Consider the following 20,979-nt stretch of genomic DNA (forward strand, 5'->3'; position numbering starts at 1 on the left):
CATCCAAGGATTACCTCTGTCACAGCAGCATCATTCTCTGGACGACTAGGTCCTCTCAGGGCATGAATTTATCCTTTTCTCTTTCCTCACACCAAGTTCACTGTAGCACCACTATCTGATAGGTGAGTCAACCAGCAGCCATGTTCCACCCTCCCTCTGGCCTAAGGTATAGAAACAGCACAACGCTAAGGAAATCCCACCATATCCGTCCTCCTACAGTCACTGCTAACAGGCTAGCTGACTTCTGCACTGGGCTGAAATCACCACATCCATTTCTTCTTCTTCCATCCTATCACCCGGATCCTTGCTTAGATCCAGGTTCTGACCTGCAGCCTTTTCCTCACTGAGCTCTCCTTTCCTTCCCAACAGCATGAGGGGTGAAGGGAAGGTCAGTCACCATTTTCCCTATCCCTGGCTAGCTAGCCTTCAGCTGGACCCTATACACATCTTTGCTTTTATCACAACTGCTTGCCAGAAACAATGCATTATACACAACCAATGGCACATCCAAAGATCCCCCCCCCCTTCAAATTGACAATCTGACACTTTTCTTTTTCAGTGCTAGAGAATTGAATCCAGAGCCTCATACATGCCAGGCAAAAGCTTACTCCACAGATACACCCTGCTCCCAAACCTTAGATGCTTCTTGAGCCTCAAAGGTCCAATCAAGTCCAAGAAGTTCTTTCCATCTGTATTGGTTGTTAAACACAGAGAGAAACATTTGGGGCTAGAAAACAGGTAGAGGCTTCTCTATCCACCGTGTGAAGTGTCATGCAGATTCTAGATGAAGCTTTGGGATTCATCACCTTTACATGTAGCTTTCTGTTAAGCTACAAATTTCACAAATATTTAGCTACCTAATCTAAACAAAGTGCACAGGAGCAGATGTTAAATGGAGGTATTTATTAACTGACATATACATGAATGGAATGTTAAGCTAAATTCAGGCCTGATGGTACAAGACGGTAATCCCAGCTATTCAGAGGGCATGTGGACCCTAAACTGCCTGTGACCCCCTGCCTGCCGGAGTAAACTACTTGTTTCTCTGTGCTTGTATCTGCTCTGAGCAAACAACTTGTTTTGCAGCTACTCTGAGCCCAAGACCTTCAGGAGTTCCTCATGGCAGAGGAGTGGTTTCAGGTGGGCTTGCAGCTGAGAGTTAGGGCGTGGAAGGAGACCATATATAAGCTGCCCTGGAACACAATAAAGGGGAACTCTTGGTGTTACCCGTGTCTCTATCTCTGTGTGTGTGTTTCAATTTCCAGCTCCTTGCCCAACTCGTGAACCGTACTGTAGCGCGTGGCGCATAGAGCGCATTACAGGTAGAGGCAGGAGGATGGCAAATTTAAAACCTCCTTGGGCCACAGAGTCAGTTCCCGTTTCAAAATAATCAAAAAGAGGGTTGGGGGATACAGTTGATGAATGGGGCACTTGTCTATTGTGAACAAGGCTGAGCTCAACCTTCAGCACAACAATAAACAAGTAAGTAAATAAATAAAACAAGAGAAAGAAATGAAGAAAGGATAGTATGCTAAAAGTCAAATCAGGTAATGATTTTGCACTTCTGGTGTTGAAAGTGTACAAAACATATTTTGGGTGCAGACCAAAACTGCAGGATCTCCATTCTTTGCCCTTGGCTGCTCAAGGTCAAGGGATACTCTTTCCTGAGCTATGAACAGCCACGGTGACTGAGTCCTCTCCATGGCTGGGTTCTTTCCAGGTACAACCAGCAAAACAGTAGTAAAAATCTACTTGAAAGTTCCTTAGGGGCTGGAGAGATGGCTCAGTGGTTAAGAGCATTGCCTGCTCTTCCAAAGGTCCTGAGTTCAATTCCCAGCAACCACATGGTGGCTCACAACCATCTGTAAAGGGGTCTGGTGCCCTCTTCCGGCCTGCAGGCATACACACAGACAGAATATTGTATACATAATAAATAAATAAAATAATTAAAAAAAAAGAAAGTTCCTTAGGATCATTTGGGAGTGAGGAGTCTTGGCAGTAGGTTTCAGGTGATGTGTATCCTGTCTGTCTCCTTTGGTGTATGGTATAGTTTTTCATAAGTCTGTTTTTAAAGGTAACTTGGTGAGGTCATTTGTGCTTAAAACCTACGCTGCTTAGGAGATGAAATCTGAACCCCTTCACCAACTTCCTTCGGTCTTTTGGGATATCTCTTGCTCCAAGTGAGACCTACCACCCTTTCTGCTCCCCAAACCCACAGCTTTCCCTCTTAGACACTTCAAACTTCAGTGGACTGAACTATCTACCTCCAGCTTATTGGCTATTCTATATTTTTGATTTCCATCTTCCCAGTGCTTCTCAAGTCATCGGTTGGAAGACTGGCCGCTGTGTTCACAGACCCCTGTTGTCAGGCCATTCCCTGCCATATTCCACACATTGTCCTGCAAACTCTCTTTCCTGGATACACAGTGCTCTTTCACGATTTCAGGCCCCATTTTCCCTACTGAAATGTTTTCTCGATTGACCTGAAAAACCCTTCCTTTCTCCCAGTACAAACATCTCCTCCCGGGGGAAGCTTTCCTGCCCTCTTCACACAGTTACCAGGGTCCTCAAGATGTAGGACAGATACTTTCTTGCTGTCACTAAAAGTTCAAGTTTTTCAAAGATAATAAATAGCTGGTTGATGCTCCTCTTGGTAGCCACCCTTAACAGGACAGGGCCTTGCATGGACAGGCTGCTGAATTTACAAATCTCATCTGTTCGAGCACTTGACTCCTGAACAGAATTTGAAAGTAGAATTGGCTGACTTTACAAACCCCTTCTTGTGAAGTCCACTTGGTTTTTCTTGCTGACCTTCCCCACCCTCTCTGCATGGTTGAGTTCAAACTCAGGAGGTCCCACATTAAGGTGAGTGCTCTATCGCCAAGCTACACCTGCATCCCTTATGTCCCCTTCCTCCCTCTTTTCTGTGCTCCCTTATCCTGAGAAGTAACTGGATCTTGAGTCGTCTACTTTGCCTGCTGAGTTGTCCATAAAAGGACTTCATCATTATAAATTTAGGTACACACATAGCATTCTTTTACTTAGGATATAAAAATATATGTTTTAACCATGAGCTATGGAGAAGAGTATTTTCATCTTGGACCAAAGCCAAGAAATTTAATTACAAAAGAGGCAATGCAGCATAGTACAGCAGAAGGAAAAACCGAAGGCAAAATTGGACTTGGCGGTAACCAGACAAATGATAGTAATCACGGCTAATATTTCTCTAGCATGTGCTCTTGCCAGGCACCATGCTAAGTGCTTTGTACCAATTATCTCATTTAATCCTCGCAATTCCATGTAGTAAATAATACTGTGATATTCTATCCAGCTAGCAAGTGGAGGAGGCTGTATTTGTCAGTTCCAGGGTCCAGCTGTGGACCAACTATAGAAGCTGCTCCCTTCTTCCGGAACACTTCCGCTAACAGCATGGACATCAAGTCATGGCTTGACCTTGCTGGACTGGCTACTCTGCACGTCTTTGATCTTCTCTGTAAAGAGGAAGGTTGTGCTTCATAGAAACTCACAGAGCATGCTCCCCAAGAGGACCGTCCTGCTGAGAGTTCACAGTTCATGGTCACAAAGATCCAGGACAATTCCCCCTTCAACATTCACATGGGAGAGCTGGGCACAAGGATGCACACCTCTAATCCTTACATTTGGGAGGCTGAGGCAAGAGGATTGATGTGCATTTGGGACAAGCCTTAAATATCCAGTGAGACCCTGCCTTAAAAACAATAACTAAAAAAAGTCGTATAGGAGTTGACTCAGAAATATCATTATCAAGAAGGTTGATCACTGAGCTAGCATAGGAGTGCCCAAAGACAGGAATCACAGCTAAGTGCAATAAGACAGGCTGACATATTGATGAATCAACAACACCACCTTGATTTCCCACGGTCATTTTATTACTTTTGAAACATCACTATAAAAACAAGACTTAGCCTCCCAAATATTTCTCAAAATTGTTAAACTGTTCCTTTCTAGTGAAATAACATCTTCACAGGGAAGGTTTTGTTTGTGTGTAGTGTTGGGGCTAGAACCCACAGTCTCACACACACTGAGCAATGTTCTACCGTTGAGCTACACCCCCATCTAGGTTATCACCAATAAGACTGTTTTCTAAAAATAATTCACCATAATTAAGACTCAAAGGGAATTAAAATAAGAATATGAAATGTTCATGAAATTATGTACAGAAATACTTTGCTTTTGTATTGGATTTCTCTATAAACTTGCTTTTCAATCATTTATAAATAAAATAGTATTTTTCTATCGACTTCCAATTTAAAATTTTAGTGGAAATGTAATCACTTCTCATACAATGCACTTGATTTGTACTTTATTTAGGTATAAATTTTACCCCTTTTCCTACCAGCCAGCCTGTCTAACAAATAGGTAAAGGAGAGGTTTTGGAAAAGTACCAGAAAATTCTGCAGGTTCTCCTCATGTGTGACTCTGATAGGTTTGCCTTTATAGAGATAGCAAAGGTACACAACACACCCACAGCTATGAACACACACACACACACACACACACACACACACACACACACACACCCCACAATTCCAAAGTCTCTACATCCCGTGGAGGGGAAGAAAGAAAAGCCATTTAAAAATCAACATACAGTGTCCCGAGAAAATGCTATCTGCCTTTGCTTTATCCTGTATTTGAAACTCTGTGGCCTTTCATGCTGAAGTATTACATCAGTTCACTCCCTTATCTGAAAGCAGCTTCAGTACAGACAGCAAAGAGGGGCAGGAACAAAAGCTGGTCATGAATGAGTGGTAGGTTTCGTCTACAGTTTATTGTTAGTATTAGCATTAAAGAGATCTACTTAAAATAAGGTCATCAAAACCATCTTTAATACTGATGCACAAATATTAAGAACATTAAAAGTAAACAAAAAGATAATTGCTATGGTCAGCAAGTGGCTCAGTCTTTACTGCATTAGAGACCTGAAGGCCAGAGTTCAATCCCTGGGACTAACATTTTGGAAGAAGAGAACTAACTCCTACAAGATGTCCTGTGACCTCCACAAATGTATGATACCATGTGCAGGTGTCCGTGTCCACACACATACATATGCAAATAAATAAATGTAATCCCAAAGGATAATGACTAAAATGTAATTTTATATGTTCTTCAACTAGGCAAGAATATTTTTTCTTCTAAAACTTACTATATGTCAGCTAAAGACATTTGGTTATAGCTCTTTAGATGGCAAAATTATGAAAATTTGCTTGAAATGTTTAAGATAATTGTCATTTTAAGGGAAGACTTCTTAAACAGGCCACAGCTTTCTATGGCTGCAGCTAAGGGGCCTCTTTAAGGTTGGCCAAGGAACTAGACACACCTAGGAAGGGAGACGCTACACAGGTCAGACCCACTGTGCACAGTATCTTTCTCCAGCTGGAAACTTGTCTTTGTAGGAGAGTGCTTGCCTAACCTGTCTAAGGCTTCTGTCTCCAGCACTGGGAAGAAGAACGAGCAGGAGAAGGAAGGAATATCCTTCCTTCTCCCTCGAGCCTTACCAAACAGGCCCACTGGGAGAGGTCTGTGCCCTGAAAATTCTGAGCATACATTTTCTTTGAAATAGCTGTTGCTCAGGTAAAATGCTGAGCAGGTTAAAGCACTTGGCACAGAGCCGGAAGGCCTGGATTTGATCCCTGAGCCCCAAAGGTGGAAGGAAAGAACTAACGCCTGGAAATTATTCTCTGATCTCCATATGGGTGACGTAGCACAGGCACACCACACACACACAAACACACACACCACACACACACAAACTACACACACATACACACACCATACACACACACCATACACACACACCACAACACACACCACACACACACACAAACACACATACATACACACTGAATGAATTCATAAAAATTTCTGACGTCCGTGCCACACATAAAAAGAAGGAATTCAACTGGACCACACTCTATTTCCCTCAACAAAGTAGCATACCATACAGTAGGACTGAATCATCAGTGGTCCAGAAATAGACAAAAATTAGGTACTACAACCTTAGCCCTCCTCATCTACAGATCGCCAGCAAGTAAATACTTGTTAAGTGAATGAAGAACGTTCTTCTGTATGTTCTGCTGAGGGCAGGCTGAAGTTTGGAGCTAGGGAGAAAAGCATTACGTGTAGTAAGAAGAAAACAGACTGCAGGTTAAAATAATGCCTGTCTTGAACAGCACACAACACATGTTACCAGTGATGGAGCTCATAATTACATACATAAGCATACATCCTTGAGTGTAGAAACACGCCTTTCCTTATTATAGCAGTGCACAGAGACACTAATTTAAACCAGCTCCCACGAATGGGGAAGCAGCCCATTTGGGATACCATTCAGTCAACAGAATGACTGGCGTTTAATAAGTAGCTTGGCTGGCATCGCCTTCTCCATTATAGTACACGGGAAAGGTCTAGTCTGGGGTCTAATTAATCTGCTCGTAGACATTCATCTTGGTGTTTCCAGTTGGCAGTCAGCAGAAGAAACAAAAGCACGTCAATGTGTGTTTCTGAGAAACCAGTCTCTTCTTCTAAACCCAACCGGAAGAGTTTAGCTCTATTCCCCCACCTCCAGGACTGTCCCGGTTTGCTCTCGACTGCCTCGCTCCCCACCGCACAGCCTCGCTCACATTTTAATCAAAGAAAACTATAATTAAGCTAGCAGGACTCTAATTTTGAAAAGACATTAGGCCATCCGCAGTCACTTCATTACCCAGCACTTCAGAGGCCAGCAGAGAACCGGAGGGAGTCTAAGTAATATCTGTTCTTCCAAAGGGAGCATCGGAAAGCTGCCCACTCAAGCAGGTGTACTGGAGCTAGGCGGTGAGCTCAGGGCTGGCCCTCAGCTAAGGCCCCCTCTGTCAAATCTGCTGCTTAAAACTTTTCCTGCGACCTTCAGCAGTCCTCCTGAGTCTGTTCAGCGAGCTGCTGGAAAAGCACCTGGAGGCTCCTAGGAAGGCGCCACCACACAGACATTCACATCAGCGGAGGCTACTGCCTGCTCCAGGGCCAACTGTCTCTGGTCCTTGGCTCTTTTCTACTCAGGGCCACTGCCTGCACCTCCCCCACACTGGGCACAAGGCGGTAGCGGCACTCAAAAACAAATAAGAACAAACAAACAAATAAATATAAAAATCACAACCACATTTAACTCTCAAGGGACTCCATTCCACACAACTCCACAAATCCTCAGTGAGCTGCGTCCCACAGGGTCAAGAGAAGCCACCTGAAGGAAGCCCACATCAGTAATGTAACCCGGCAAATCCCACAGTTAAGGAGCCGGCGGAGACAGGGGTGCGGCGGGGGAGATGGGGGATGGAGGAGCAGGTGTAACACATTTTAAAAAGCTTTTAGGGCTGCTGTGAATAGATCCCTTAAGACCCCCATCTTCTTAAGTCAAATCCCCACAGTTGCTTTTGGAGAGACTGCTGCAAACCTACTGGCTGGGGGTGACACTCTGCAAAGTGCAGGACCGGGGGTGGGGGTGGGGGCAGCGATCGGAGGTTCCCGCAGTTGTCCGAGTGGCAGACTTCGGAAGCGCCAGGGACCGTAGACCGGTAGAGCCACCTTCCCGCCACCTCCCCGACGCGCCGGGCACTCACCGTCGCGGCCGTCCTCCCCCCGGCTGCAGTTGCTGCAAATGTGCTTGATCTCCTTGCCCAGTTGACAGTGGATCACAAACGACACGTTGTTATTGTTGTTGGGGGCGGGGTCCTTCGGGGGCTTCATGCTCAGCAAATAAAAAGCTTTCTTTTTGGGTTTCACGGCGGCGCCCGCGCCTGGCACGACGCCCTGCCTGCAGCGCGGCTTCGCGGCGCGCGTGGGCTCCGCCATCCGCTCCCCGGGCGTTCGGGGCCGGTCGCTGATAGCCGCCCCGCGCACTGCCACTCGCGTCCCCTGGCCGCACCCGCATGCCCCCACGCTACACCAGCGCCACGGCGGGCCGGGGCGGGGCAGAATGGCGCACTGGAGGTCTTGACCTCACCCAGCCGGGGCGAATCCCGAGACCCCGGGGGAAGGGCTGCGGAGTGCTGAACCCGCGGCTCTTCTATCAGCGACGCTCTGGGTCTCCCGGGCTCGCTCTCGGGGCAGCCCCACCCCTCGGCGAATCGCAAAACCCGCAGCTTCCAGCCAGCCGGGTTTGTGGCCACCTTCACTCTGGAAACTCAGGGCAGAATGCCACAGCCACCCCCCCTTCCAAGCCTCCCGCTGCTAAAAGCAAGCAAGATGTACTACAGGAGGCGGCTGTCCCAGTCCGAGGGTGGAACCGAGGCCAGAACAAATTATATTGTCGGGTGGGTCCAACCACGTCCCAGGATTAGACAACCTGTTACAGCGTCCTTGATATTTTTACTTCCAGTAGAAGTCCCCGAGATGATTGGGACTTTCCTCCAGGGTCCTCAGTTGCAGTCATAGGGGAAAGCCCGTTTTCCACCCATCCTCAAACAACCGTCAATTTCCGGACACTAGCGATTTGACAGATTTGACTGAATGCTTCAGCTGTGATTAAGGGCTTAGCAAGGCAAGTGACACCATGGAGACCTCCAGAGAGCAGTACCCGAAAGAAAGCAAATCCGCGGCCGTATTTTTTAAGTCTTGATTGTTCTGAGTGACTTTAAAAAATGTTTAAACCCATTCACTCATTCACAGGACATCCCGAGACTAGTCCTAAATCAGGGAATCTAGGCTTTGAGACGCTACACTTCACAATCATCTTGAATGCTTATTTAAAAAAAAAAGACTTTGGGGCCGGGAGATTTTGGTTTAGTAGGTCATTGTAGAGCCCCGGGAATCTGAAGCATTTAACAAGGTCCCTGGGTAATACTGATGAAGCATGAACAGAAACAGGTGTTTACAGCCAGGTGTGTCCAACTCCAAGCCCATGTTCTTTCTAATCGTGTCCTGTTCCCTCTGCGCCCCAGCCTTGTCCTTCTCTCCCTCTTTTCGAGCCCACTAAAATAGAGTTAATCAAAGAAGGTACAGTCACTTTCACTAAGAACTTTCTGGATGCTAATTTTTTTTTTAAAAAAAAAAACTAACCTACACAAAAGACAGGTCTCTGCTGTCTCTCCTGTTGACAGGTTTGCCATGAAGGGTTCTTTGCCAGGGAAGAGTCAGTGCAGGAGGGAAGCTAAACATCTTGTGATGTTTCTAGGCATGCTAATCCTACCATTGTATTATCTGCTTGTCCCACTTCCCATCGGCAAAGATACAGTCCAAACCAACACAGCCAGGTTCACTTTTATCACCGTCGAGTGGCTGTCTAGCTGCCATCCTCTGCCCTAGAGGAGATGTAAGGGACGGGGTGGAGGGCGGGTGTTGGCGAGGTGGTCTCTTCACTTGCATCCCCTTTCCTACAAGGGCCCACCCATCAAGGGCTTTGAGAGCATCCCCCTTCTCACCTGTATCATCAGCCAGACCAGTCACAGGTAAATGTCACTGCATCGGCTCCTGTCAGGTGGTATCGCTGGGCCCCCAGCTAATTATACCCCGTATCTGGGAGATGACAGATGCATTTGTAATATGGTTTAGACGCCCAAAGGGATTGGATCTCATTATGTCATGGGCAAATGCATTTTGTAATCCTTAGGCCTTGCCCTCATTCTATGTCTCCTCTTAGCTCTGCTGAGAAGAGAGAAACTGTGTTCAAATCACATTACATCCTTTCTGAATTCTATTTTGAACATTGCTAGCCTTTCCAGCTCCACTTTCTGCCTCACAGGTCAGAATAGGAAGACCTGTGTAAGCCCCATTTGGTCTTATTAAAACAACTGGGCTGGAAGCAATCTGTTATTTAGTCCCTGAACACTAAGCCTGAACCAAGGCTGTATGTCCTGGTCTTAATTGGCCAAGTATTATCTGATTGTAGCAGAACAAACTTGGACATAGCTGCTAGTGAAAGCTCATATGTTAAAAAATGTGACCTGAAGGTGGGGGCTCTTTATTCAGGAGAAAAATGTGCAAAAGGCCCGTGGCCTGCCTTGGACAGTTACTTGTTTGGTGGTCCGTCTTCCTAACTGACCTCCTTGAGTTGGCGTCCTCTAACTGGTGGTGCCCAAGGGTACTGGCTTGTGATATAAAACTGTCCACATTTTGATAAAGTAAAATGCAATGAAATTAAAACCCAGTTTCCCAGCTGCACTAGGCACAACTTAAGAGAACAGTGACCAGATATGGTCAGCAGCTGCCATGGTCAAAAAGGAGGCTGGCAGAATGTTTCTCCCTCGCATGATGTTTTTAGAAGATGTATGAAGTCTTGCCCCCTGTGGCTGAAGGACAGAAGTGCCATTTCCTATTGCTACCACAGAAGGTGGGGAAAGAGGGCTAGAATACAACACAGAGCTGGGGGTTGTATTTGGTGGCCACTGGTACCACTTTATTTCAGCTATTCGCGGGGCTGGTGGGAATGTGTTCCCTGTGTTTGCTCTTGACCTTGTTCTGTGTGCTGTGTACCTCCTTGCTGAAGCCTGCTTCAGTGTCTCTTGTTAAAACATCCTTACAGATAGCTCTTGATGCTAAGGGGTGCCTTTACGCACCCCGTGCTTGCCTCCACTCACGGACAACCCATGCTTAGTGAGTAGCCTGTTCTGACTTAACTCAGTTGTTGCTCTTGGTAGTTCTCCCCTCCCTTACAGCGTGACAATGACCATCCTATAATGTTCTATGAAAAGAATGCAGTGGGATTTTTCTTCACCATTAAAAGCAAGGGAGAATACGTTGAGGGGAAAACACAGCCCTGCACATTCTATCACATAGAACAGGACTCCTCTGCACCAGGCCTAAGTGGCTTTCCTGGGATTTTTTTTTAAACCCAGATAATCTAAATTGGAAAGAACCCTGGCAATCAGTCTCACTGTCACTTATTTGGATAACAACCTTTTTCCATCCCCTCCTACGCTTGACTTGAAGAGCCCATCCTTAAACTGGTTTAGTGTCCAGAGACCTTGCTACTCAAAATGCAATCCCAAAGACCAGCAGATTTGGGGAGCTTATTATAACTGCAGATCCCAAGATCTGCCTCCAAATCTGCTTTTTAACAAGATCTTGAAGTCACCTGGATGCACCCACAGGAATCAGTTTGATAATGGCAATAATTGTCTATGGGAAGAATGTATATTTTAGCTCAAAAGCATCAAGGTAGGACTTCTGGTGTCCCCGAGCTTAAAGTTTAGCGATGAAGGGGAGACAGTTGGAGAAAGGACAGACATCAACAAGAACAACAAAGCCTTGAACGGAACCGTCAGATCTGTATTCAGGGATGGCCATGGGGAACAATGCACTCTGTATCTAGCTGGGACCACATGTGGAAGAATTCTGCAGTGATTTACATGGATAAAGTGGGGCTCTTCCACTTAGAGGTGTCCATGAAAGGCTAATACATAGCGAGTGGGGAAGGAGGGTGGTGTCGGGGGCCCTGTGAGTAGAATGCAAGCTTGTAGGGGGAAGAAAGTTATGCTGGAGCCTGGAGGTGAGGAAGGACAGGCAGTCATTAGCCAGCAAGGTAGCAACTGAAAACTGGGCCTTCTGGGTGAGTGCACAGTTATGGTGCCATGAAGGGGCAGAGGCTGTTGAAATGTTCCCAGTCTAAATGCGAGAAGCCAGGAGCAATCCATTCCCAGTGGTTTAGGAGCAGGGATTGGACAGAGTAAGGGTACACAGCTTCCAGGCCTTTTCTACTTTTAGTAGAGTGGTTCAGAACTTCTAGGGGATCCCTGAAACCAGCTACAGCATTCTCTGTGCTATGTATACTGTTTTCCCTAGCAACCACAACATGTGACTTCTTCTCCTGTCCTTATCAAGTAGAGACCCTTTCCTTTTCAGTTAAAGGAAGCACTTTACAGCTCCTCTTTGGCATACCCACATGGCCTCCATTATCATTCTTGTACATCAAAAACATTACTGAGTATAATAAGGGCTACTTGAACCCAGAAACTATAATACCATGGCAGCTGAGCTGATAACCGAGAGCGCTACTAATGATTAAGAGTAGGCAGCATGTAGAGTCCTGGCTGCAGCGGAAAAGGGGAAGACTCTGGCTGGAGAGATGGCTCAGTGTGCCAAGGGCTTGTTACACAAGCATGAAAACCCAAATTCAGATCTCCAACACCCATGTGACAGCTGAGCATGGTGGCACACCCCTGTAATCCCAGCAAAGGGAGTCTGCAGGATACGTGGACACAGGAGGGTCCTAGGGGCTTTACTGGGTAGCACTCCAGCTAAGACAGCAAGTTTCACTTTCAGTGAAGAGACCCAGTCTGAGACAAGTAAGGTGTAGAGCAATGGAGGAAGACAATCCCAATGTCAGCCTTGGTCCTTCATATGCAGATGCTGAAGCTGTGCACCTGTGCACACATATATGCATACACACACACACACACAACGCAAGGGTTCACCTCACTGTTTAGAATGATATGCAGTTGATAAAAAGTATGAATTATTGATGGGATTTTTTCATTTAGTATTTTTGGATCGTGGTTGATCATGGGCAACTGACACTGGGGAAGGCAAAACCACAGATAAGGGGCCCTGGTGCAGTGCATTTATATTCTGTGCAAGAAGATGTGGGAGGCCAAGTACTGCAGGCAACTAGGCAATGTCTAAGTAGAAGTCAGAGTCAGCTTTTGTGAAATGGTCCTGCTACATGGACTAGCTACAGCTGGCCTCTATTCTAATAGGTTGAATACCCTTCCTGACTTTTTCATATCTAGTTAATAAGTATTTTAATCATTTCTGCAGATTGAGATTAAAAAGCAGCCATACAGCCCGCAAGGCTTGATTCTCCAAGGAGCAGGGTTTGCCAATCACAGATTCTTCAAACTGAGTTTCGGATTCTCCCTTTATTGTTTTATTTTATTGTTTTATAATCTAATCCAGCAGGAATTTGGTGCGGGATCCAGGGAGACATCTGAGGACAATAAGGTTTGTAGAAGCAAGTTCATCTGTCTGATTTTAGAATTGGCGCTGGACTTCTTAAAAATACACTTGAGGCATCTAATCCTGAGAGCAAGGTGTGTTTTGCATTTTTTGACTTTTGTTTGTTTTAGCTAAGGGAATTTTCCCCCTCTGAAAATGCTGAATAGAAAGCAATTTTTTTTCCTCCTGCCTTATGATAATTATCCTCACTAAAAGATTTTTTTTTCTGTGTAAATTCTCCTGAAAACAGCAGACAGCTATATGAAGAGAAGTGATTGAAGACACTGAAACAAAACAGGTGGAGAAAGAGGTGAAGGAGGTGAACCCCCAGCAATGATCTGCGCATGTTCCCAGTTGCAGTGCTGTCTTAGGGGCACCTGCACATTGTGTTTTCCCACTGGGCTCTCAATATGTAGACTAGCGTGGCCTTGAGTCCCTGATCCTGTTGCCTCAGTTTCCCCAGTGCTCAGATTACAGGCCTGCAAGGCCATGGTGACAGGTTGGGAAGGCTTCTTAGCTATCTGAATTAGCCTAGGTGGGAGGAGGATTGTACTAGAGCAGCTCCTGAGTCCAAATAGAAGATCTTACCCCTAGCAACCATGTTGCTAGAGAGACTGCCATTTTAGTGACTGGCAGAAAAGAGGATCAGGTCTGGTGAGAAACACTGCAAGATCTTACAGACGCAGACACCTTCAAAGTCAGTGTTGCTAACACTCATGAGAGGCCCTCAGCCTAAACTAAATATCAGATCTTAGACATTGCTACTCGGCCAAGGTTGAGAACTGCCAAATATTATTATATGGGGCTTGTCATTCTAAAGTTTCTTTACATTTTGTTCCTAATAAGAAATCCTATTTTAAATCACACACACATACACACACACACACACATACACATACACACACACACCATATATATCTTTGTGCTTTATATATAATGTATGTAATCTTGTGGGGTTTTTTTTTACACCAAGATTCTTTGGGAACAGACTTAGGTACTTGTAGCTATTTATCTTCTAGAAATAAAGACGTGAGATGCAGAAATGATATTAAGTGTTTTCATATAACAATAAAAAACAATGAGAAAGTTCAATAGAGAAATGATAATGCATGTTGAAATGTGTCAAAAATATCAACTTTGACATAAACGAGTTGACAGATTTCTTTCTCTCTCCATGTATGTATATGTCTACATATGTATGTTTAAACATATGTATGTAAACATATGAATGCATGCATTTTTTTATTAAAGAAAAGATCTTGTTATATACAGCCTAGGCTGACCTTCAATTCACAGTCCCCCTGCCTCAGCCTGCCAAGGGCTGCTTTTTTCAGGTATATGTCACCATGCCTGGTGTCACAAAACATTGTTAAATGAGAAGTTAAAGCTCAGGGAACTGACCATACCATGACCTAATTTTTTATAAAACAGATAATTATAGATGCTAATCTTGTTCTCCGAATCTTTCTGAATCCTCAGGTGCATGGAGGCACTGCAGCCTGTGTGATTGTGATCAGACAGTGCGAAGTGAGCAGTCCTGATCCCACGCAGGACGAACTGCAGCCCAGGACGACAGCCTCTGCTCCCATTTGTGTTCTAGAGTGAGACAGCAATGAGCTGCTGGAGCTCCAAAGGCAAATGCTCCCCCAAAGGCTTATTGCAGGCTTGGTTCCCACCCTGTGATACTACCAGGATGTACCTTTAAGAGAGAGTACCTAGTAAGAGGGAGTTGGATCATTTGAATTTGTACTTGAAATGAAATTGGGAGCCTCGCCCTTTCTCCTCCCTTTGCTTCCCAGTCACTATAAGACCAGCATGCTCTTCCCCATGTGCCCAGGCCATGATGCATGGCACCATTACCATCCGATAGGAAACAGCCAGGAGACTGTGGACCAATATATTTGAAATCCTGAGCCTAAATAAGCATTTTCCCTCTCCTCTCTTTGAGTTAATTATGTCCAGCTTTTGTCTCAGTGAAACAGGGCTGCCTGATTTCTAAACTGTGACAATGGTCTGTGCTAAGAGATGCACACTTGTGCTGTTGCAGTTTCCTGCAGGGTAATCCAGCCTGTCAAGGTGAAGACAGCAGTGAGAAATTCCCGTGCATGGCTATCGCCTTTTTAATCATTACGCCAACACCTCTTGAAGACGGAACTATTATTTTCATTTTACACCTCAGGAAACAGGAAATCAATGAGATTAAACACATCTCCAAGTTTCCCCAAATTAGAATTTTCACCAAGTAGAAATCTGAGCCCAAATGTCTTCAACAGGGAAGCACAGTTGTCCTCCCCCAAACATCCCACTGACATTCGGGGAGCGAGCTGATTGGTGGCTTTGCATCAGAGGACCCTCGCACTATTTTAAGAAAGAAGCATATGGCATCATAAAACACAACCAAGAAAGGTTATCAGACTGCGGGCACAGGACGCGGAAACCTTGGCTGCCATGCAGGGAGGAACTGCTGGTGGTAAAGGGGACAGGAGTAAAAATAGGATGCGCGCAGTTACTTCTCTTTCCTCCACCCTTTCAATAGGTAAACCAGACCCCAGTGGGATGCTCCCCGAGGATCCATTCAGGGCCCAGCTTATTTCTTTGGGTGTGCTAAGTCCCTCGGGGCTGTTTCCTGTATGTTTAGCTAAGGATAACTGGCCTTCTACAGAGCAGGTGTGGGAACTGAGTTAAATGGGGTAGCACAGCATTGACAAGGAACAAAGGCTGACTCTTTTTGTAAGCGTGATACCGTTCATGACACACGAAATGGAACAGTGTGTGAGGGCATCTGCGGGGGGGGGGCTTCGATTTTATCACAGGTGCACAGACATGTGACATGCAAATGACTTCCTCCAACACAATGGTCCAAGTCTCTAAAGAAGGCATCAAAATACGCTAGACTTATGAAGTGTTTGATTAAAGGACTATCTCTGTTTCTAACCAGCCAGGTCGTATTCTCTTTTCAATGCTCCAGGATCCTGGCATCTGGCGCGCTTCCAAACAACGCTCTACAGCAGAGCAGTCAGGCCAGAGAGAGATGATGTTTAATTTTACTTGTTGTATTTCAACAGAGAGTTTCCTCCATGATGTATGTTATAGACACACTATTTACTGGAACAATACTCTGCAGCTATTTTTCATTTAAAAGAAATGTCTGTGGGAATGAGAGAGTCAATGAACTAAAAACCTAAATGAAGTTTAATGAAATTAGACTAGAGCCTGTCATCGGAATTTAAGACAGCAAAATGTGTGTTAGGTAATACATAAGTACATTACCTAATATCACACATACACGTATATATACATATGAAGGATGGAGGCAGGGAGAGAGGGAGGGTTGTAAAAACTCCTTTAGGGAAATGACGTGCTTAAGGGAAGAAGAGAGGCCCAGAGATGGGGGCAGGGACACGAGGAGGGATTTGGCAAGCTTCCAATGCTTTTGAGACACTCTGCTGGGATTTTATTAATGAAAAGTATTGAATATATTTGCTTATAATATATATTTAATAATAACATTTATTCAATACATTTAACTATATCTTACTTAGTAATCATGTTACAAAGATTTATAGCTAATTGATAGTCTAGTGAATGAAGCCCCTTAAAGGAACTGTCTCAGAGCTGTAAACGTGGAGCCCTTTCCTAGCCTTCCCTTCTGTCCATTCTCTTGCCCAGTTTCAAAACAGACACTATGAGGGAGACTGAAAGCGCTTAAGTTAAGATCCTCATTTTAAGAAGACAACCATACCTTTTCCAGGCTAGCGCATTCCACCAACTCTATCATAGTTTCAATCGCAAAGAAGCCCTAGAATTAACCTTATATCTAAGTCTTAATCTGAACTCTACCTTAACAAGAAAACACTCCTATTTTGCTTTCAAGAGAAGAGAAGGTTAGTGGCAGTCCAGGCTCTCTGCCATTCCATAGGGAAGGGTTGACACCACTCAATATCAGGAGGGTCAGTTCCCAAGTCCCTATCAGCATACTTGTATACCATGGTCTCTAATTTTTCTTAAATGGCTCGCATTCAGTCAGCTGTGAGCTGTCTAGACCATAAACACACTTCGGGGACCTTTACCCACCATTAAACTCATTCCGAGTGAACTCTCCAGGCAGGCTTTGACAACAACGAGCCTGGTGCCTGATAGCTGCACAGGACCAGACCGTAGCTGAAGCTGCTTCAGTCTTAAGGGCCCTTTCCAGCAAAGACAGGCTCCGTGCTCCACGTTGCTTTTAAATCAAAAGGGAAATAACAGGAGGCACGAAGAGACACAGGGAATTTTGTTTGCCTACAGTTTCCCCTGAGTTTTATTGAAAATCTTCACAATGGGAGCTACAGATCTTTGCATATGGAAAAGGGAGTAGAGTTGTTCTACTGAGGATAAATATTTGTAGCAGCTAATGCACGTACGAAGTGGAATTGGCTCTACTGTTTGGGAGCACATGGTAGCATTTGCCAGGGCATGAAAGAAATCTAATGACCCAGCATCAGATGCAGCACTTTTGTGTTTACCTAGAACATTGTACTGTTAGAGAGAGAGGGGGAGAGAGAGAGGGAGAGGGAGAAAGAGAGAGAGAGAGAGAGAAGTATTGAACTGTAATGTTTTCCAAAACGATCTGAGTTCAGACTTCCTACAAGAAGGAAAAGATGGCTGACCCAGACAGGAAAAGGCCCCCTCCCCTGCAGATGTATAATTCAGTGTTAATTGTAAATACAAGCCAGAAGGGCCAGGAGGGACCCGCTTCTCTTAGGAACTGGGTTGACTCAAAGCACTGTTAAAACGCTGTTGGGTTCTGCTAAAATTGCAGTGCTAATGATGTTGTTAATATGTTCTTTATGCTTTTAGGGTAAGCCCTATATTTGAAGTTCATTTTCCTGTAAATAAGCAAAGACACTTGGCACTGGGCAATTTGACTTCCTAATTAGCAGTAAAAGACTGTCAATCAAACAGCCAACTCAGTCACCCTTATGCCCCCGAACCACCCACCCTTATGCACACGCCTTACTCCTGGGATCTTGGGGCAACCGTGTAAGAGATATCAGCGGTGTGGGCTCTAGAAGATGGCAGCCCCTGCCAGAGCTATGTGAAACCACAAGCCAGGATGAACCTTTTCCGCCTGGCCAGAGGGGGCGCACTTCCTAGGGCGCTGGAACTCTACTGGTAAAAGAGGGCAAGGTCATGATTGACCCAAAAACAAGCCTTGGTGACAATTTGTGCTAGAGACTAAGTCATTCAAATGACCGATTTGTCTGAATAAATGCTCCTTTTGTATTCGTAGGCTGCTTAGGCTCCCCTCAGCCAGTCTTCTGGGAAACACATTCCTGCAGGGTTTTTTTTTTTTTTTTTGCTTGTTTGTTTGTTTTGCGACATCAGGGTCAATGAAGACTTCTCTAGAGTTGTCTTTTTCTTTTTCTGCTTCCTTTCAGTAATTCAAACTGAGGAGGGTCTAGGCATCTGGGAGGCCTTCAGAGGTGTTTACAGGAGGCCTCACCCAGTTACCAAGGTTCAGGCTCCCCAACAGCCGTGGTGCCTAGCTCAAGCCCCAACAGGACTGACTGCAGGAGAGGCAATGGCCAGCAGAAGCCGCCATCTTTCCCATTAGCAGTGCCCACAGGCCTGAATCCATCCAGAAATGCAGTGTATGGTGCTACTGATGCACTGGAGATTCCAGCTACTCACCTGGATCCTGCCCCTCGTGGAAGGGGATGCCTGCGGCTGAGTGATGCTGGTTATATCATGCTCAGTTCCTAATTGGACTTCCCAAATGCCCCAGTGCCCATATGCTGTCCCACTAGCACCCATGACCACAACCGAGGGAACAGGTGAACATCTCCTTGCAGAAAAGAAGGGGAACAGATGCGGAGGTTCCGAGAGAGTGGAGAGTTGACGGAGGGTTGCAAAGAAACGGTGACGAGAAAACATGGGCTTTGGCTGGTTGGAATAATTCCAGATAGCTGTCTTCAGGGGCAAGGTATCAGACCTTGGGCTGGGACTAGAAGGGTCCCAGAACTGGAGGCTGTCATGGGGACAGCAGGGTTAGTAGGGTAAAGCGTCCTGATACTTGAGGCAGGCAAGGGACTTTAATAATAGAAGCTGACATTCCTGCTGTGTCCACCTGTCTACTGTCCCTGCTCACTGTTGTCACACACCCAGGAAAACTAGCATTTGAGAAACGTCTCACCGATGCTCTCTCCTGGCTCTTTCTATCCAGCTGGAGCTAGATCACCTGATGCCAGGCAATTGGTGATGCTGGCACATGTCTGACTGCCTATTCGGGCAATGACTGAGCTAATGGCGTCTTCATCTTCACACTCAGATGGCTTTGAGTCAGGACTGATACACTTGTCCTTACACTGAGCACGCTCATCATCTGGCCCTGCCATCCAGACCGCAATGGAGGCGGAAGTTAGTCTTACAAACCATGGGAAATCCTCCCTGGACTTTCTAATCTACCCACAGCTGGGACATGAAATAGAGAATGAGAAAATAAAAAAGGTTTCAGCTCCATGCGGGGAGAAGAGAAGAGCAGAAATAGAAGGAGTCCTTTCCCAAAGTGGACACCAATTGCTGGGTTTTGCTTTACTGTTTTTCAGTGCTAGGGATCAAACCCAGGCTCCCCACTATTGACCAGCAGGACTCTAGCCCAGCGTTCACTTTTTAGGCTTGCTCCTGTTGAATCATATGTAAAGGAAGAAGAATTTTTTTTATGGGAGAAATTACTTCAGAACATCACTGAGAAGCCTGGAGAAAGACTTGATTACGCTCATCAGCGACTGCAGGTGGTGGTGGGAAAGCGATGATTCAGATGGATTTGTAACACAGTTTGAAGACATAGAGCATGAAATCCAAGGGTGCAGTCCCACATCGTCATTTTCCAAGTGCAAACTGTCCTCTGCAGTCGCCTCCCCCATCCCAGGCCATGTGAGCGTGAGCCCCTGCATGGTTTATAATTCTGGGGATTTTCATCTTCTGCACACCAGCCTAGGTTATTCATCCCTCTGCCCTCCACAATCTCTGCTGAAAACGTTTCCAAGACAGTGAAGGAATGAGGTATTGCTCTCATCCCATTCTTCAGGGAAGTGAATTAGGGAGACTTCTTTTGTTATTAATTTATAATTAAAAATCCATCAACACTATTTATAATGTATTAAACACCTGCTGGTAAGCATCCCAGTATGACACTCATGAATTTTTCTTCCAAGGAACAACTGTCCCTTGATACACCCCCTGATTCCTTCATAAACCTTCCAAGAGGATGCATTTTTCCAGAAAGCAAACCTATGTAACGTTGGATTTCAAAGACAAAAACTTTCAGGACGGTTGCCCTCAAAGTACCAATATGCTTTGGTTAACAAAAGGATGGGCCAGGCAAGTGGCGATCAGGGAGGCCTTTCTTAAAATGCCATTAAAAAATTCTAATAGACTAAATTGCAGCAATTGGAAGTGTGTCTTGAGAAAGAAAGAAACATCTGGAATGGATGGTGTTGGAGGTAGAAATAACTCTATACACACTGGGCTTTCGAAGATACAGAACCTCAACCTACCGCAAAAGCAAGCATAATCTACCTCTGCTGTTGCTCCCTCCCAATCTCATGGTTACCTAGGCAGCCCTGCTCGGGTGTGGCTTCTGCATGCCATCTCCTCATCTTTCTCAGGAACTTCTTTGCCTTCTATGAGACAGTAACAAGCCAGACATTTTTGGAAGATGCCCTCCACACACCATGGCATACTCAGTCCTTCTTGCCACTTTAGAGCTAACTGGCAGCTAAGTGCTAATGGTAACACTTGGCAAGTACCGCAGCTTAAGCTTAGAAAAAGACGGTGAGTGCAACCCCACCCACAGGTTCTAAGTGTCTATATTGTATGTTATGTGTTTCAGCTCTTCATTTAAACTGAAAGAAGAAAGGCTACCATTCCTTCCTTTCCCAGTTGTTTCTGAACGGTGATTATTCTCCTGAAGCTGATGTTTGTGAGGCCTATCCATAATTTTGTACTTTTATCATGTATGTATTATACAATCTTAAACTTCCAGTATTTATTTGT

The 20,979-nt window shown here is 45.3% G+C and overlaps 1 protein-coding gene across 15 annotated transcripts in view; it reads right to left on the reverse strand.

The window, feature by feature from the left end:
• The window catches only part of Phactr1 (phosphatase and actin regulator 1), a 438,973-nt gene that overhangs the window by 203,935 nt on the left and 214,059 nt on the right, over positions 1–20,979 (reverse strand). The window contains exon 1 of one of the 15 annotated variants that reach the window (XM_075969811.1): positions 7,632–7,955. The exons of 13 other annotated variants lie outside the window; for them this stretch is intronic. In XM_075969811.1, the coding sequence (XP_075825926.1) occupies positions 7,632–7,863 (232 nt within the window). In that variant the 5' untranslated portion in view covers positions 7,864–7,955. Of the gene's footprint in view, positions 1–7,631; positions 7,956–20,979 lie in introns of those variants that run through there. One more of the 15 variants, XM_075969817.1, reaches the window with a different exon arrangement.

The sequence above is a fragment of the Microtus pennsylvanicus genome, chromosome 4, assembly GCF_037038515.1.
Source record: "Microtus pennsylvanicus isolate mMicPen1 chromosome 4, mMicPen1.hap1, whole genome shotgun sequence".
NCBI classification, from domain to species: Eukaryota; Metazoa; Chordata; class Mammalia; order Rodentia; family Cricetidae; genus Microtus; species Microtus pennsylvanicus.